Source organism: Setaria italica, chromosome VIII (assembly GCF_000263155.2).
Source record: "Setaria italica strain Yugu1 chromosome VIII, Setaria_italica_v2.0, whole genome shotgun sequence".
Taxonomy (NCBI): Eukaryota; Viridiplantae; Streptophyta; class Magnoliopsida; order Poales; family Poaceae; genus Setaria; species Setaria italica.
This window is the reverse complement of record NC_028457.1, coordinates 10,523,709-10,538,313: the sequence shown is the minus strand read 5'-3', so window position 1 is coordinate 10,538,313 and position 14,605 is coordinate 10,523,709. Positions and strand designations below refer to the sequence as shown.

Here is a 14,605-nt window from a genome sequence, read left to right as displayed (position 1 = left end):
GGATGTTCGGATGCTAATTAGAAGGACTAAACATGAGTTAATTATAAAACTAATTGCAGAACCCCTTGCTAATTCGCGAGACGAATCTATTAAGCCTAATTAATCCATCATTAGCAAATGGTTACTGTAGCACCACATTGTCAAATCATGGACTAATTAGGCTTAATAGATTCGTCTCGCGAATTAGACTCCATCTGTGTAATTAGTTTTATAATTAATCTATGTTTAATACTCCTAATTAGCATCCAAACACCCGATGTGATAGGTGCTAAACTTTAGCACGGGGTATCCAAACACCACCTACTACCTGCTATCCAATGGCGAGTAAAACAATAGGAGAGAGAAAGGATGGGATAGAAGTGGGTCCAGCGTACGAAATAAAAAATAATATTAATAAATTTATTAAAGACAAGGATGAATCTATTGTTGTATGACTGGGCTAGCATGATGAGTTGGCTTGTCCAATAGCCAAGTACTTGGCTCAACTATTAATCTTGCTCTAACTCCTCCTCTTTCAGTCTAATCCAACAGATCCCTGCAGGGCGCATCGCGTGGCCACCTTTCCATGTCGCCCCATCCAAACATGCTGAGCAGGCCACCGCAAAGGCACAAGCCTGCCTTGTTGGCTGCCACTGTCCCTTGGCTGCCACTTCGTTTGGGTTATTTCCACTTGCAACTTTGCAAGGTTCTCTGGAGCCCGCCTTGTTGACAGCCTAATTTACACCAGTACAACAGCAATGTACCCTTGTACAGCCCAGTGCAACAGCAATGTACCATTTGTCGGGTTCAAACTCAAGTTCCTCCCATTCAATGGATATGGGAGTATTTCTTTTTTCAATGTTAAATGCGGTATATGCAAGTGACAGGGGGCAGCATGTATTCCTATGTGAGTGTGGTGCTTTGTATTTGAGCTCAGGATCTGTACGCACTATGGGAGTACTAACCGACTTGCTATTTCTGCATTCAGACTTGACACCTTTCAGTTACCAGATGTGCTTTCACACGCATGACCTTTGAGTCTTGAATACTTGTGCTCATAATTAACTACACTACCCGAGTCAAAGTAGGTCAGACCATTTGGAACCACATTCGCAAGCTTAACATACACAAGAACAGGGGTGGTAGCAAGCGAGAAACTTGTTTTATTCTGTGTCTAAGCATCCTGACAAAAACGCATGCCAATAATTCCAACTCTCTACTCGAAATTATGCATGGCGTTGTTTGCTACGTGGTTTTTCGCCATTATACATTCAAAATTTACAAGACTTCCAGACTGTCAGATGCCCCTGAGGTTTATCATTCAGAATCTCTCGCCAAATCCCAACGAGAATGCTCCAGTACCAATATTGTCATCCATAGTGAACTCTGCTCTTACCGCGCCAAACTTGATGCTAACGCCATAGGAGGACCACGTTGGAACAACTCTGTTGGGTTTCCTTTCACATCCTTGGAGCTACCGAGGTCAGTGCCATCTTACTATTACTAATTGGAGGCTCCTTTTGAAGCCTCCAGATGAAGCCATCTAGGATTCCTAGGTGGACACTCTAGAAAAAGAGAGAAATCCTAGAAATTCTTACAAAAAAGCAAAACATCCGACCATCCATCGACATATTCAAATCATTATAGCCATTGGATCTATTATGTTTTCTAAAAAATTACCCACCTATGCCATTATGAAAATAGCATAAAGTAACCCCCTACATCTATATATAAATTACCCACCTCTACCATTATATAAAATAAACTAAAGTAACCCCTAATCTTCATCAAAATTACCCACTTATGCCATTATAAATAATATTTAAAATAACCCCCTAATTTGCAACTGAATAGCCTACCACCGTTACTTAAAAACTTAAAATAATCCTTAAATTTGCATCAATATTACCCGCACCTACTATTATTAAAAATAACATGAGGTAACTCTACATTTGAATCAAATAACCTTAGTTAAAAATATACAACAATATATAATTTTAAATCGTCTATATCTTGCACTATTGGTATACGATATAATAATTAAGGTCCATACGCATGATGTGTGTCACCGTTTATAAGGATATAAAGTGATGGAAATATATATTTCTACGCTAAAAAATTCATTAAACAAATTCAAGCCCATACATGCGATCTAAAGTGGAAAGTTAAAGATTATAAATGTGGATGAAAATATTGTCGAGTAATTACTAACTAAAATCTATCACAATTGGATGAAGATATTAAGCATATATCTACATAAATATTGTGTTCGAATATTTAACAAATCAGAGGTAGCTTATGGTAATAGTTTTGTAGTAATGTAGTCTTATTTTTTTTCCATTGAAGACTCCACATTAGTTCCCACGAGACAAGCTAAAAAAAAGAGAGAAATTCTCATAAAAATTAAAAAAACATCAAACATCAAACCTGTAAACTCTAATAATCATAGCCATTGATCTATTATATTTTTTAAAAAGTTATCCACCCCTGTCATTGTGAAAATATTCAAAAATGAGCTCAAAACCTATATCTAAATTACCGAGATTAGCTATTATAAAATATAATCTAAAGTAACCACATAATCTTCATCCAATTTACTAATACACATCATTATAAAAGCATAACTTAAATGTCATTCTAAAATTTTATCTATGTTACCCACGTATGTGGTTATTAAAAAATAACCTAAAGTAAATACCTACATTTAATCTAATTATCTTCATGTGCATCATACAAAAATGTCAAAAAGTAAACTAATATATGATTCTAAATTACCAATTTATGTCATTATTAATATAAAAATACTAAGTTAAAGTATATACACATGATGTGTGCCACCATTTAGACTATTTATACATGTATGTGCGGAATCGATGAAAAATATTGATTTGTACGCTAAACATAACGTATAGAGGATTGGAGGTGTGATACAAAATGGAAAAAGTATGGATATGGATGAAAAAGTGCGTAGAGTAATTATTAATTAAAAATCAATCACAATTGGACAAAGATAGGTACATATCTATATAAGTATTATGTTGAAGTATTGGAAAAATAAGAGAGTAGTAGGTAGACAATTTTAATTATTAGCTAAGAGTTTAATTTCTAAATAATTTTCAAATTCAATAGCTTATAAAAATATTAGTCCGTGCGGGAGCACGGGTTGATGGACTAGTGATCAGCAAATGCGTAAGCCGTTGCTTGTTTGTCCATCACAGTGACAGGAATGCGTAACTCGGTGGCAACCTGCATTGGTAATCAAAACAAAATAAATCAGAAGGAAAAAAACAATATGTGCCTACATGATCAGTATTGAAAATGATGCATCATAATTCTGAAAAAAAAACTACAAATTTCCTGCTGGATAATACTCTCACCTCAAGGAGATTCCTGGCTGCACCCAGTTCCCCCATACTGTAGCCCCTAACTGAATGAGGTCCTCCAAGTGCAAATGCATCATAGCTTGGAAGATCTCCTACACAACCTGCGTAACGACAATGAAGGGCCAAAACAGCTGGTGGTGGCTTGCCAGGACCTTTCTCCTGCTTGTTCAAATTTATGAACTTTGTCACAGAAAGCTGATGACGGTTGAACAGCGGGTTTTCACTTCCAATTCCCAGACTTTGGTCCACCTTCAGCATAAAAGAAAAATTATTGAAAGCACCCACACTTTACCAAGATGTCAGTAAACTTGCTCATCTGCAAAGAAATTAAAAGAAAAACGGGCCATGCACATTTTCCTTCTTTTCTAGAAACAAATGTCCAAACTCTAATGCAAAATTATATATAGCCTAAAATGTGCCGAAAGCCTCAATAAAATGATGAACAATACTAAAAAAAATCATAAGAATCAATCATATTAAGAGCCTGTCAGGGTCATTTTTACAAAAGAGGTAGTCAATAATCCTATTTAGTTTAGTGCCACCAGCCTGACAAATGAATGAAGTTTCATGTCTATAACAGGCACCAGCTGGTACAAACCAGCATACCTGGAATATACATCTGTCCCCAATAGTCGCACCATTTACAAACTCTGTATTATCTCGAGTCATATTAGCTTGTAGAAATGCCATTCGATCTACACCAGTACCACTGAAGGTTGTGGGAGGTCCATCCATCCTTAAGGCGCCGTTAGGCAATATTCAAGAACCATTTGTACATATGTTGTTCTTTTCATCGCGTGCTGTAATCTCTTCTAACACGAGGCCATATGTAAATTTGCTCGGCTTTGTGAATTTCTGAAAGAAAAATCCAATCGTCCAGTTTCAACATTTTACATATCTTGATTCTCGAAGCAGCTATAAAAAATCAAAGGTACAAAAGCAAACATCAATCTGTGCTAACCTCTGTTATATTGACTTTTAGTCCAACTCTGTCAATCCATATCGGCGGAGCTGCATCCATGCTGGGACCAGCAACAAAGATAGGACTTAATTTCCTGGTGTTGAAGAAGCTAGTTTTGAAGGTGCGGTTTCTACTAAAGTTCTCCACACCATCCACATAAGGGTGCTCATACTCAAAATTGAACGAGAGATCATCCTAATGTCACCCCAAAAAAGACACGGGTAAGTGAATGCACATTTGGACTCTGAGGATCACAAGTATTGTAGCTGCAAACAAGCTAGAGAATCATCCAAGAATGGAGAAACTGGATGCAATTGAACTCGCGAGAGGCCTGTTCAAACCAGAGATGTTGCGGTGCCCAAACGACACAGTTCCTCCAGGTTTGATGGATGCCTAAGAAAAACAAAAGTTGCCACGAGACCACGTTGGCAATGTTACCTTGCATGCTAAGCACAGATCCTGTGGAGAACAGAAGGATGCGAATCCAAGGTACATTACAAGAGTTGGTTGCCCTTGATCCCCTGGCACTATGCTCCAATGTCCTTTTGCTATTTTATTTTGTGTTACTTAGCCTTCGAGTCAGCGAGATTTATGGAAGTCTAATCGGTTTAGATCACGATCGCGACGTGAGATCGTGAGTTCTCCTATATATACAACCTATCGACCTCTACCAAAAATACATCTAATCGAGCTAGGATTTTTGCCTCTTCTCGCTACTGCGCCGCCACCGTAGTCTACTCCATCTCGAGCGCCGGCGTGCACCGGCGAATGGGAGAGCAGTCTCTTGCTCTTGTGATCCTGCACCGGGAGAGGACAAATAAGATTTTTGGGAAGCGCTCCGCGCGACTACTCAAGGTCTTCACCACGACTTGTCCTCCATCCAAGTCTGGCGTTGCAGCATACCATCATCTTCGACATCATCTGCTGCGCTATGTCTGCAACACCGTTGTCGTTCCATCAGCACCGCTTGTCATCACGGCTGCACCCGCTAAGTACGTACGCCGTGATCCGATCTGTTATTTCAGAATGTTTTCTGAGATCATGATGTTGTGCTTGCTGTTGCCTAGTATATTAGAGAGTTGCATGCTAAGTTTTATTTTTATTATGATAAATTTAGTTCGAAAATTAATCGTGCAGTTGTTTATGATAAACCGAGCTCATCCAGGAACTTGTACTCCACCCTGGTGATGTCCCCTTCGCGCACCTCGCACGCGAGCTCGCCGGAGCTGGGGTTCCGGAAGCACACAACCTACGCGAGAGCGAAGCCCTCGCCGTGGTACCACCTCTCGACGCGATCGGTGACCCTCCATGTCCTCCCGCAGGGCCTCCGGCAGGATGCACGGCCGGACGGCGCCGTCGACGCGCTGCTGGTACTCGCACTCCTACTTTAATACTTGGGAAGAATTGCGTTCGGTGCAAAAGCAGGCCGAATTCCTTCTTGAAGGTTTCTTTGCAGTTAGCAATCGTTGACTGTTCCCCCTCTGAAGATAAGGTCACTGCGGGATGTCCAGATGCTCCAGCTCATTAGGACGATGATTTCCAAGAAGAAGGGCACCCGAAGCTGCTGTTTGAAGCTGTAATGATGTCAAAGCAATCGCCTTGCAGATCTGAAGCGATACTGATCAGATTCCAGCAGTCTTGAGCAAAGGTGCAATGAAAAAATAGGTGCTCTGTTGTTTCTTCTATTGCTGCCAGGCATAGTACACAATTATAACTTGGCAGCAACGTTCCCTTTCTTCTTAAGATACTTGTGCTCAGTCGGTCTTTAAGTAATAGCCAAAAGAAAACTTTTTGCTTATGCTGGCAAGAGAACTTCCATACTCAACTTCTTGAGAATAAACACTCCGGTAGTCAGAAATTATGGGAAAGATGATACATTGGATGCCCATTATTGAAGCTGGTTCCTACTCCCAAGTATCCATTGTGAAGGATATGGGATCTGATGGCAGTCTATGGCTTCTGAATCAAAAGGCATCATTGAAATTGAGGTTGAGGAGATGGGAATGCTCACAAGAGACTATAGATTTATAGTACTGTCCTATAAGCTAAAGCAAATTAGAAACTCTGATTTATATCATGAAGTAGAGTACAAACTCATGGATAACATGAATAGATTCATTGACTCTGCATCAGGATCAATTTGTACAAATGAATAGCAGGGACAAAGTCTCTACAAAAAGGAAAGATATCAATGTTTCTCTCTCGATCAAAATAACCACAACCCTGCAATCTTAAGTCCTGCCCTGAATGCCAATCACGGGTATTGTATCATCTTGACCTATTTCTTGTCTTTGCGGCCCTTGAAGCACATCAGACTTGAGATAGGAACCGAAGTATCACAGCCGGAGCATCATGCAAAGGAATTCATGGAACACACAGAAGTCAGTACATTTAAGCTCTAGGTGCTAGCATTTTCATGAGCAATTGGAGCTTGTGTGCTGCTTACAGTTTTTTAATGTAGCTCTGTTCCTTTTCCGGTTCAATTCCAGCAGCAGGAGGAGCCGGAGCCGGAGCCGGAGCCTGAGCAACAGCAGCTGGAGGAGGAGGAGGAGGAGGAGGAACTGCAGCAGTGTCCGTCCTGTTCACGCGGACTTTGTAGTATCCTGCTCGCACCAAAGCAAAAGGTACAAACAGAGTATGTTCGTTTCAGGCAGATTCTACTGGCATCAAACAGGATTCTGGAAAAAAAATCAAAACAAGCGAGAAATTTGCACAAAAAGCGCTTGGATCTGTCTGAAACGCACCAGGAACGCCATGGGCATGGGTGTGGTTGGCGTGCTCCCCAGCGTCTGGCGGTGGCTGCGGCTGCGGCGCCACCGGCAGAGCGTTGGCCTGCTCACCGACAGCTGGCTGCGGGCGTGCCTGTGGCGCCGTGGCCTCAGCTTGCTGCCCGTCGTAGTTCAGCGGACGGCCGCTGTAGTAGCCAGCTGAAACCACAGGAAATTAACCAACGGACAAGGTGATTTGCAGAACAGAAATGGGAGAAGATCCGGCGGAGTGGTAAGGAAACAACATGCACACGCTTGTTCTTGTTCTGTGTGGAGCTTGGGTTTTTGGTTTTCAGAAATGGGAGGTAGATGCGAAAGCTGAGTGACATACCGGCAGGATCGTTAGGGGCGTCGGCCATGGCGGCTCTCCGCTCCGGCTGCTGGCACCTCCACCGGCGAGAGCGTGGCGGCGGACCGGCGGTGGAGCGGAGACGCGGAGGAAGGGAGAGCAGACGGCGTCCTTTTCGGCTTTTCCGGTCTCTGGCTCTCTGCTTCTTGGACTGGTGTGGAAGAGCTGCCTTCAGCAGGCAGCTTTCTCCGAGTCCCGCGTTAAGGAATTGACTAACCAGAAGCAACCTAGAAATTATCCCCCGAAAGGAAATAACTAAGGCCATGTTCCCTCAAATTCCCAACTTTAGCACTATGCAAAAAAAAAATTCCCTATCACATCAAACTTGCAGTACATGCATGGAATACTAAATGTAGACGAAATTAAAAACTAATTGTACAGTTTTGTTGTACTTTACGAGACGAATCTTTTGAGTCTAATTAGTCAATGTTTGGACAATAATTCACAAATACAAACGAAACGCTACAGTGTACTACAGTGCTGGCACAGTATTTAGGCACTCCAAATTTTGGTAACTAAACAAGGCCTAAATGCTTTCGATAGAGGGTGGCTTGAGATTGTGTGTTCCTTTTCAGATAATGAATAGTAGTTCCGACTTCGGTACCCTTCTCTAGGTTCAGTCCAAATTTATTAAAACATAGCACACTGCTATTTGTTACGACGAGGTCAAAGAACATTATGCTGAAACCACAAGTTGGTCGCTCTCATTTTACTGCAACTTTTACTAGGAGACAAAGCCCGCGTGTTCCCCTATGTGCAAAAAAAAATTTAGGTTGACATTTGTCAAAAAAAAACTACCTCATTCTAGTCAACCCTATCCCAGCAAAAAGCTGCACTCCCATCAATAAATAAAGATTTGGGTTATGTCCCTTTTTAGCCCATTAATTAAACATATCACTTATATAAATCGGTGTGTTAGTCTCTGTTCTTCAAGCAGCTTTCTCAGTCGGCAGTCGACACTAAGATCAGTCTCAGTATACAGTTTCATTGTACAGTTACCTATACTGAGAACTAGATAACTGCGTGAGATGAGTATTATGGGGATGAAACTCCTCTCTCATCTAATGAAACTCCCTTTATTAATTATTTGACAAGTCAACAATTTTGCTAATGTGGCATTGAATTTAATGTCATGGAACTCTCGTGAAACTCCCCATTGAGACTGGAGGAACTGACTGAGCAGACCTGTGTGTCACGCGTTAACCAGGAGCCACCTAGATATTTCGTCGTCCTCATCATCTAGTGCCGTCAAAGGACTTAAGAAAGGCAACGTATCTGGTGCAAACTAGATACCTTGTGCAATCTTGGAAACTTTCAATCAAGACTACATGATGCTCATCCAAGGGATAGGGGGAGGGGGGATATCGCAAAATTCCATTTGAGATGCTGGTGGTGGGCGGTTATGTGCAAAATAACCTCATCCCCCTGTCCCTTGGATGAGCATCCTGTGACCTTGATTGAAAGTTTCCAAGGTTGCACAGTGTTTCTGGTTTGTACCAGATATGTTCTCCTTAAGAAAATGCTCCAACACAATTGTTTTTGAGGTGGCTTGAGCCATCTTGTGAACAAACAAATGTGTCGTAGCCGGAGCCTATTTTTAGATTATTTTTATTTTGGCCGGTTTGTATTCGTGAATCGTGAGAGGCAAAGCTCACGTACTCAACACGGTTTAGACTTGTATAAGCATAGTGAAGACTGAAGGGTTGGTGGACTTGTATAAGCGTAGTGAAGACTCATGAGTAAAAAAAAAATCATCAACCCATGAGTATTTGTTTTCTTTGGTCAGGTAGTATTCATGACAACCAACGCCAACACGGTTTAGACTTGTAAGCACAGTGAGGATCCGCGTAACACATATACTCTCCGGAAGGCCGTACAAAGTGGCAATGCAACTGCTTAAAATAATCTCTCTGTAAAGAATCAGGGGTGTTTGGATTTTTAGTCCGGACTAAAATTCATGTCACGTTGAATATTCGGAGGTTAATTAGGAGGACTAAATATGAGCTAATTATAAAACAAATTACACAGATGGAGGCTAATTCACGACACGAATCTATTAAGCCTAATTAATCCATCATTAGCACATGTTTACTGTAGCATCATGTTATCAAATCATGGACTAATTAAGCTTAATAGATTCGTCTCGCAAATTAATCTCCATTTGTGCAATTGATTTTGTAATTAGTTTATGTTTAATATTTCTAATTAGTATCTAAACATTCGATGTGATAGGAATTTTAGGAGGGACTAAAGAAACGAACACCCCCTCAGTAATAAAAACATTCCAGGCCTTGTTTAGTTGCCAAAGTTTGGAGGTGCCAAATTACTGTTACAGCATTGTAGCACACTGTAGCGTTTCGTTTGTATTTGTGAATTATTGTCCAAACATTGACTAATTAGGCTCAAAAGATTCATCTCGCAAAGTACAACAAAACTGTGCAATTAGTTTTTAATTTCGTCTACATTTAGTGCTCCATACATGTACCACAAGTTTAATGTGATGGAGAATCTTATTTTTGTATAGTGCTAAAGTTGGGAGTTAGGGGTGAAGTAAACAAGGTCCAATTTCGATCCAGACAGTCGTTTATCACCGCCCCAAACTACCTGCAGAGGCTCCATCGAACTGCGACCTGGCCTGGCCTGACTCTGACCAGACTGATCTGCTAGTAAGCATGAACACCAACTGCAGCCTTGTGCCGTGTACACACACAGCAGGAGTGCCTTGACCTGTCTGTCGTCAACGGCCAACGGTGCCGGCGGCGCCGAAACTTTCTGGTCCGCGAGGTTCGTTGGGCCATCGGCGTGGTAGCGTGCGCCCACCGGCCCACAGGAAGAGATCGGGCCCACTGAACCTTGAACGAAAGGTTGAGTGGAGAATAAGAATGGTGCGGGCCTCCATGTGTTTTTATTATTCGAGAAGATGAGATGAGATGCCTTCAGCTATTTCAAACATCATATTTCGTAGACCGCATGGCATTCTAAACGCCAAAGAGAAATTATACTCTGTTTTTAATGGTTCGTACGCTGATGTCGTTCGTGATTGAAATGTCCTTATCTTTTATTATATGGTTTATTAGTGCATATATACGAAACATGTTAGCTGGTTTGGAAGCTATTTGACTTGAACATCAATAAGAATACATAATACATGGCAAATGCATGTTTGTGGCATGGAGCTTGTTTTCAGTGCAATTCACAAGCACGACTACTGATTTAAAACATTTGGTACAAAGATATTTTCAATGGTTTTGTATACACTTTTTAAGGCTCATGTGGTTGTGTATACATCTGGGGCTGGTTTCAACTATGGGAAAGATATAGTACTGCCGACTATCAAAGCTTTGTGTTCTGATGGGCAACGCAAGGCTACTGAACTTTTCAATGATTTGAGTAATACTGAGCTTGAGCACGAGGAAACAGCTCAAAGGCGTCAAAAGACATGAATTTTTCTTCCCATAAGCTAAAACATACGAGAATGATTTACAGGCGTGTTTGCTTGCCAGCCTCAACCTGCCACGCCGCAAGTGAGGCGGCGCCACAGCTTGTGACGTTCAAAATTGGCGCCACGGCCGTGGCCAAAAGAATACGAAAGGACGCTGTTGTTTTCCGTGTGGCGCGCTAAAAGTTAAGTGTTAACCAAGCAGCGTTAAGATTTTTTTCAGTGGCGCTGTATTTAGGCATGGCGAATGGAGGCAGGAAACCAAAAGTCCCCCATATCAATAAGCACGGTAAAATTGACGGATCAGAATAGTTTCAATGACTCTGCATTTGCATATCCTTGTACATCACCACTGCCGTAACAAAAAATCTTCAAAAAAAAAAATCTGAACATTTGTCCATCGTCCCAAACAACCAGTGCCATCCATCATCCTGACTTCCTGAATCCTCCAGACCTCCACTGAATCTATTTTGCAGTTTGGCCGCCGGAGAAGCACCCGAAACTAGAGATGAAGCACAGAGAACCGTCAGCAAAGGAATCAAGTCAGCACGCAGGCAGCAGCAGCGTGTAGATTCAAGCTCTGAACACTGCTAATTTCGAGATCAATTGTTGAGGCACTGTAGAGTTTATAGGAGCAGTACTTACCAGCTGGCAAGGAAGCCTGATTCTTTGCCCGGCTGATCTGCAGCGGAGCTCTGCTCGCCGGCGGCGGCTTTCTTGCCCGGCACACGGCCGGCGTAGTAGCCTGCCCTTGCCAAACAGAAATAGTAGGCTCAAAAAGATTGAAAGAAACAGAACGAGGAATCAGGGCAAGAAACGCTCGGATCTGTAGGGCACGCACCAGGAACTTGGGCGTTGACTTGCTCGTCAGCAGCCTGGGACTGGGACGACGGCGGCGGTGGCTGGGTTTTCTGGTCGTCGTGGTTCATGGGACGGCCAACGTAGTAACCTACACCCACGGGAAGAAGAGGACAAAAAAAAAACCCCGAACAGAGTGAATTCGCAGAAGAGAACAGAGTGAATGGCTGCTTTCCTCCCTTTGGGTTTTGGGCATGCTTGTTTCTAAGATACAGAACGGCAGAGATGGCGAAGGTGGAGGAACATACCGGCAGGGCCATCTTCGGCCATGACGGAGCTCCGGCGAGAGCGAGGAGACGGACGGAGGCAGGCGGCTAGACGCCTTCTCCCTGCGCGCCGGTCTCCGTTTCTTGGCTTGGAATGATGAGAGGAGTTGAGGAGATATGCCTTTTGGGAAGCCGCTTTCTCCGAGCTGGCAGAAAGGAATTGACTTTAGGAGACTTTGAGTTTATAGTATTAACCAGAGAGATGCCACCTACCACTTGATATCATTGATCAGTGATCAACATGGTAACTTGAGCTAAGCTACTGGGTTTCTGCAAGTGTGTGGAGTCGCCTTGCCATCACTGGATACTGACTTGGTCTTCAGCAATCAGCATCTAGTCCAGACTGGGAAGGAAAGAAAACGCTTTGACCCGGTCTGTGCTCTGGCTTCCTGCTAGTGTGCAATTGCCATTTTTTATTATGAGTTTGCCAATTTTTTAATATGATTATGTCTTCGTTTAGTTCTATAACTTTTGCAGTAAATTGTTTGTATATACTCCCTCCGTTCTAAATTGTAGGTCGTTTTGATATTTTTAGCTTCATTATTTTTTATGTGTATAGATATACACTATGTCTAGATACATACTAAAAGTTATTCAAAGTTATGAATAAGCTATGAATGTAGAAATACTAAATCATTTTTTGCTCTGAAAAAAGATGGTAAATTGGATGTGAAAACCGTTGCAAAGCTTACTCGAGATGGAAGCTTACATCGAGAGCTTACCAACTTGCTCACAAAATATGGCAGAGTGATTTCTGCCCTTAAGGAGATGATGGCTCAGGTGTCTCACCGTTAGTTGCACATTAAGATTCGTGCACTATAGTGTTCTGATAAAAAGAACTTATCGCACAAATCTCAACGCACATAAGGGCTATAGAGTAAGAACCCCATAAGGCGTAAAAACCAAGTTCCGTAAGATGCTCCAATTCATCGCAGACATGTACTATAAGGAAGAAATTCCATTGGTTTACATATGTAGGCACAGTGAAAACAATGGTAACACAAGGAACAACCTCATTGAGCCTGTAATATGGTCCAAAATTACAACGGAAATGCCGAAGAACAAGTTTCATAGAACCGAGAATCTGAAAGGTTCCTGCAACCCATCCAGATGCCTGGTCCTCTACTGAGCTCCGAGCAGGGATGTCCTGGGATTAGTTCGCATTTCCACTTCTGCCGGTGAAGCATCCAAACCTGATAACAGCAAACGGAGAACCATCAGACCAGGCATAGAAACAGATCGATTTGATGTCCAAATAGTCCCTACAACAGCAATCAAAGCATCAAACCATTTACCATCTTGCAAGAAAGCCTTGTTCTTGGCTCTGTTGAACCGCAGTGTCAGCAGGGTTGTTGTGCTCTGCAGCAGGTTCTCGCCTCCCTTGCACAGGCCCAGAGTAGTAACCTGCTCGTGCCACCAAAAAAAGAAGAAAAACAAAAATCCAATCGAGTTCCGTTAACAATTAACAGGAAATTTGATGGAAAAAGGAAAGAGAAAAATTAAGTGAAATCAGGGCAGGATGCAAGCAGTCGCAGTCGTTCAAGCAAGAACTGCAAGGACGCACCTGGGACTTGTGTGTTCACAGCGTTCTGCTCGTCGACGGCCTGCGCCGGCACCGGCGGCGGGAGCGGTTGCGGCTTCTGGTAGTGCGATGGAGCGCCAACGAAGTAGCCTGTGCTTGGAGACCACAGAAAGAAACACAGAGGGATTCAGAGTTTTACTACGATTTGTGAGCAAGCTAAGCAGTAGATCCGGTGAAGATATAAGGAAAGAAAAACTTTGTAAAGAACTTCTTTTGGAGATTTTTTGCCCTGAGAGATGGGCAGGGGGATCGATGGTCAAGTCTGTGCAGCACGTACGTACCAGGAGTATCGACGGCAGCGGCGGCGGCCATGGCAGATCTCCGGTGTGCTTCTCTCCTCCTCTTCCGGCGAGGACAGCGAGAGGGGAGAGAAAGACGGTTGACGGCCTGCTTGTGCAGGTCTCCGTCTGTTGGATTATTCAACAAGAGGGAAAAAAAAGAGAAAATCTTCGTTCCTTTGGACAGCTTTTTCCGAGTTGGAAATAGGTGGGCATTGACTAAGGAGACTTAGCATATTTACCCTGTTGCCACCTAAAATTAGACAAAAAAAAAATATCTCGTTTATGTAAACTTATGCCCATCACATCTCGTGGTGCCTTGAGCATGTGGGTTTCTGCAAGGTCTCCGTGTGTTGTTTGAAATGAATCATTTTGATGCGGCCTATTACTGTTTCTTGGTTCATATTGCTTTCCTCCTTTTTTTGTCATTTTTTTCAAGAAAAAGATTTCCTTTTTTGTTTTGTCAGTTGGTATTAGTGACAGTTCAAGTGTTGCTTACTGACCATGCACTGTACCATGAACTGTGACGTGACCAATGATGCAAAGGTAAATTTCTGGGCACATGGTTGGTGGGGCCAAGGACAAGTTGGCAACTGAATTGGACAAGGCAAAGTTCAGGGGGAAGAAAGGACTCAGAACGTGCCGCACTGGACCCGGTTCCCATGGGGCAGCTCCCAAACAGTGAACGCGTGGACTTGGCCAAGTCTTTGCGCATGTGCGAGATGACACTGGGTCTTCTCGA

The 14,605-nt window shown here is 42.6% G+C and overlaps 2 protein-coding genes across 2 annotated transcripts; both read right to left on the bottom strand.

The window, feature by feature from the left end:
* Positions 1-1,300: 1,300 nt before the first annotated feature.
* LOC101763356 (protein TOC75, chloroplastic) lies at positions 1,301-5,297 on the bottom strand. The gene is given in 10 exon segments (XM_022829477.1): positions 1,301-1,410; positions 1,413-1,472; positions 3,156-3,225; positions 3,357-3,611; positions 3,969-4,217; positions 4,324-4,518; positions 4,579-4,589; positions 4,629-4,716; positions 4,822-4,871; positions 5,288-5,297. Coding segments are annotated over 10 exon segments (1,098 nt in total).
* Positions 5,298-6,364: 1,067 nt separating this feature from the next.
* LOC101762531 (formin-like protein 3) lies at positions 6,365-7,630 on the bottom strand. Its single transcript, XM_004978977.4, has 4 exons — positions 7,423-7,630; positions 7,068-7,250; positions 6,770-6,926; positions 6,365-6,638 (listed from the first exon to the last, which is right to left on the bottom strand). Exons 1-4 carry the CDS (start codon positions 7,448-7,450, stop codon positions 6,602-6,604), a joined length of 405 nt encoding a protein of 134 aa, XP_004979034.1. The 5' UTR covers positions 7,451-7,630; the 3' UTR covers positions 6,365-6,601.
* Positions 7,631-14,605: the final 6,975 nt, after the last annotated feature.

Bases quoted from the DNA above. Each gene is read 5' to 3' on its own strand.
- LOC101762531 (XM_004978977.4), bottom strand. From the start codon at position 7,450: ATGGCCGACGCCCCTAACGATCCTGCCG. The intron at 7,251-7,422 runs GTATGTCACTCA...CTGTGGTTTCAG, and splicing joins CGCCCCTAACGATCCTGCCG to CTGGCTACTACAGCGGCCGT. The intron at 6,927-7,067 runs GTGCGTTTCAGA...TGGTGCGAGCAG, and splicing joins CCATGCCCATGGCGTTCCTG to GATACTACAAAGTCCGCGTG.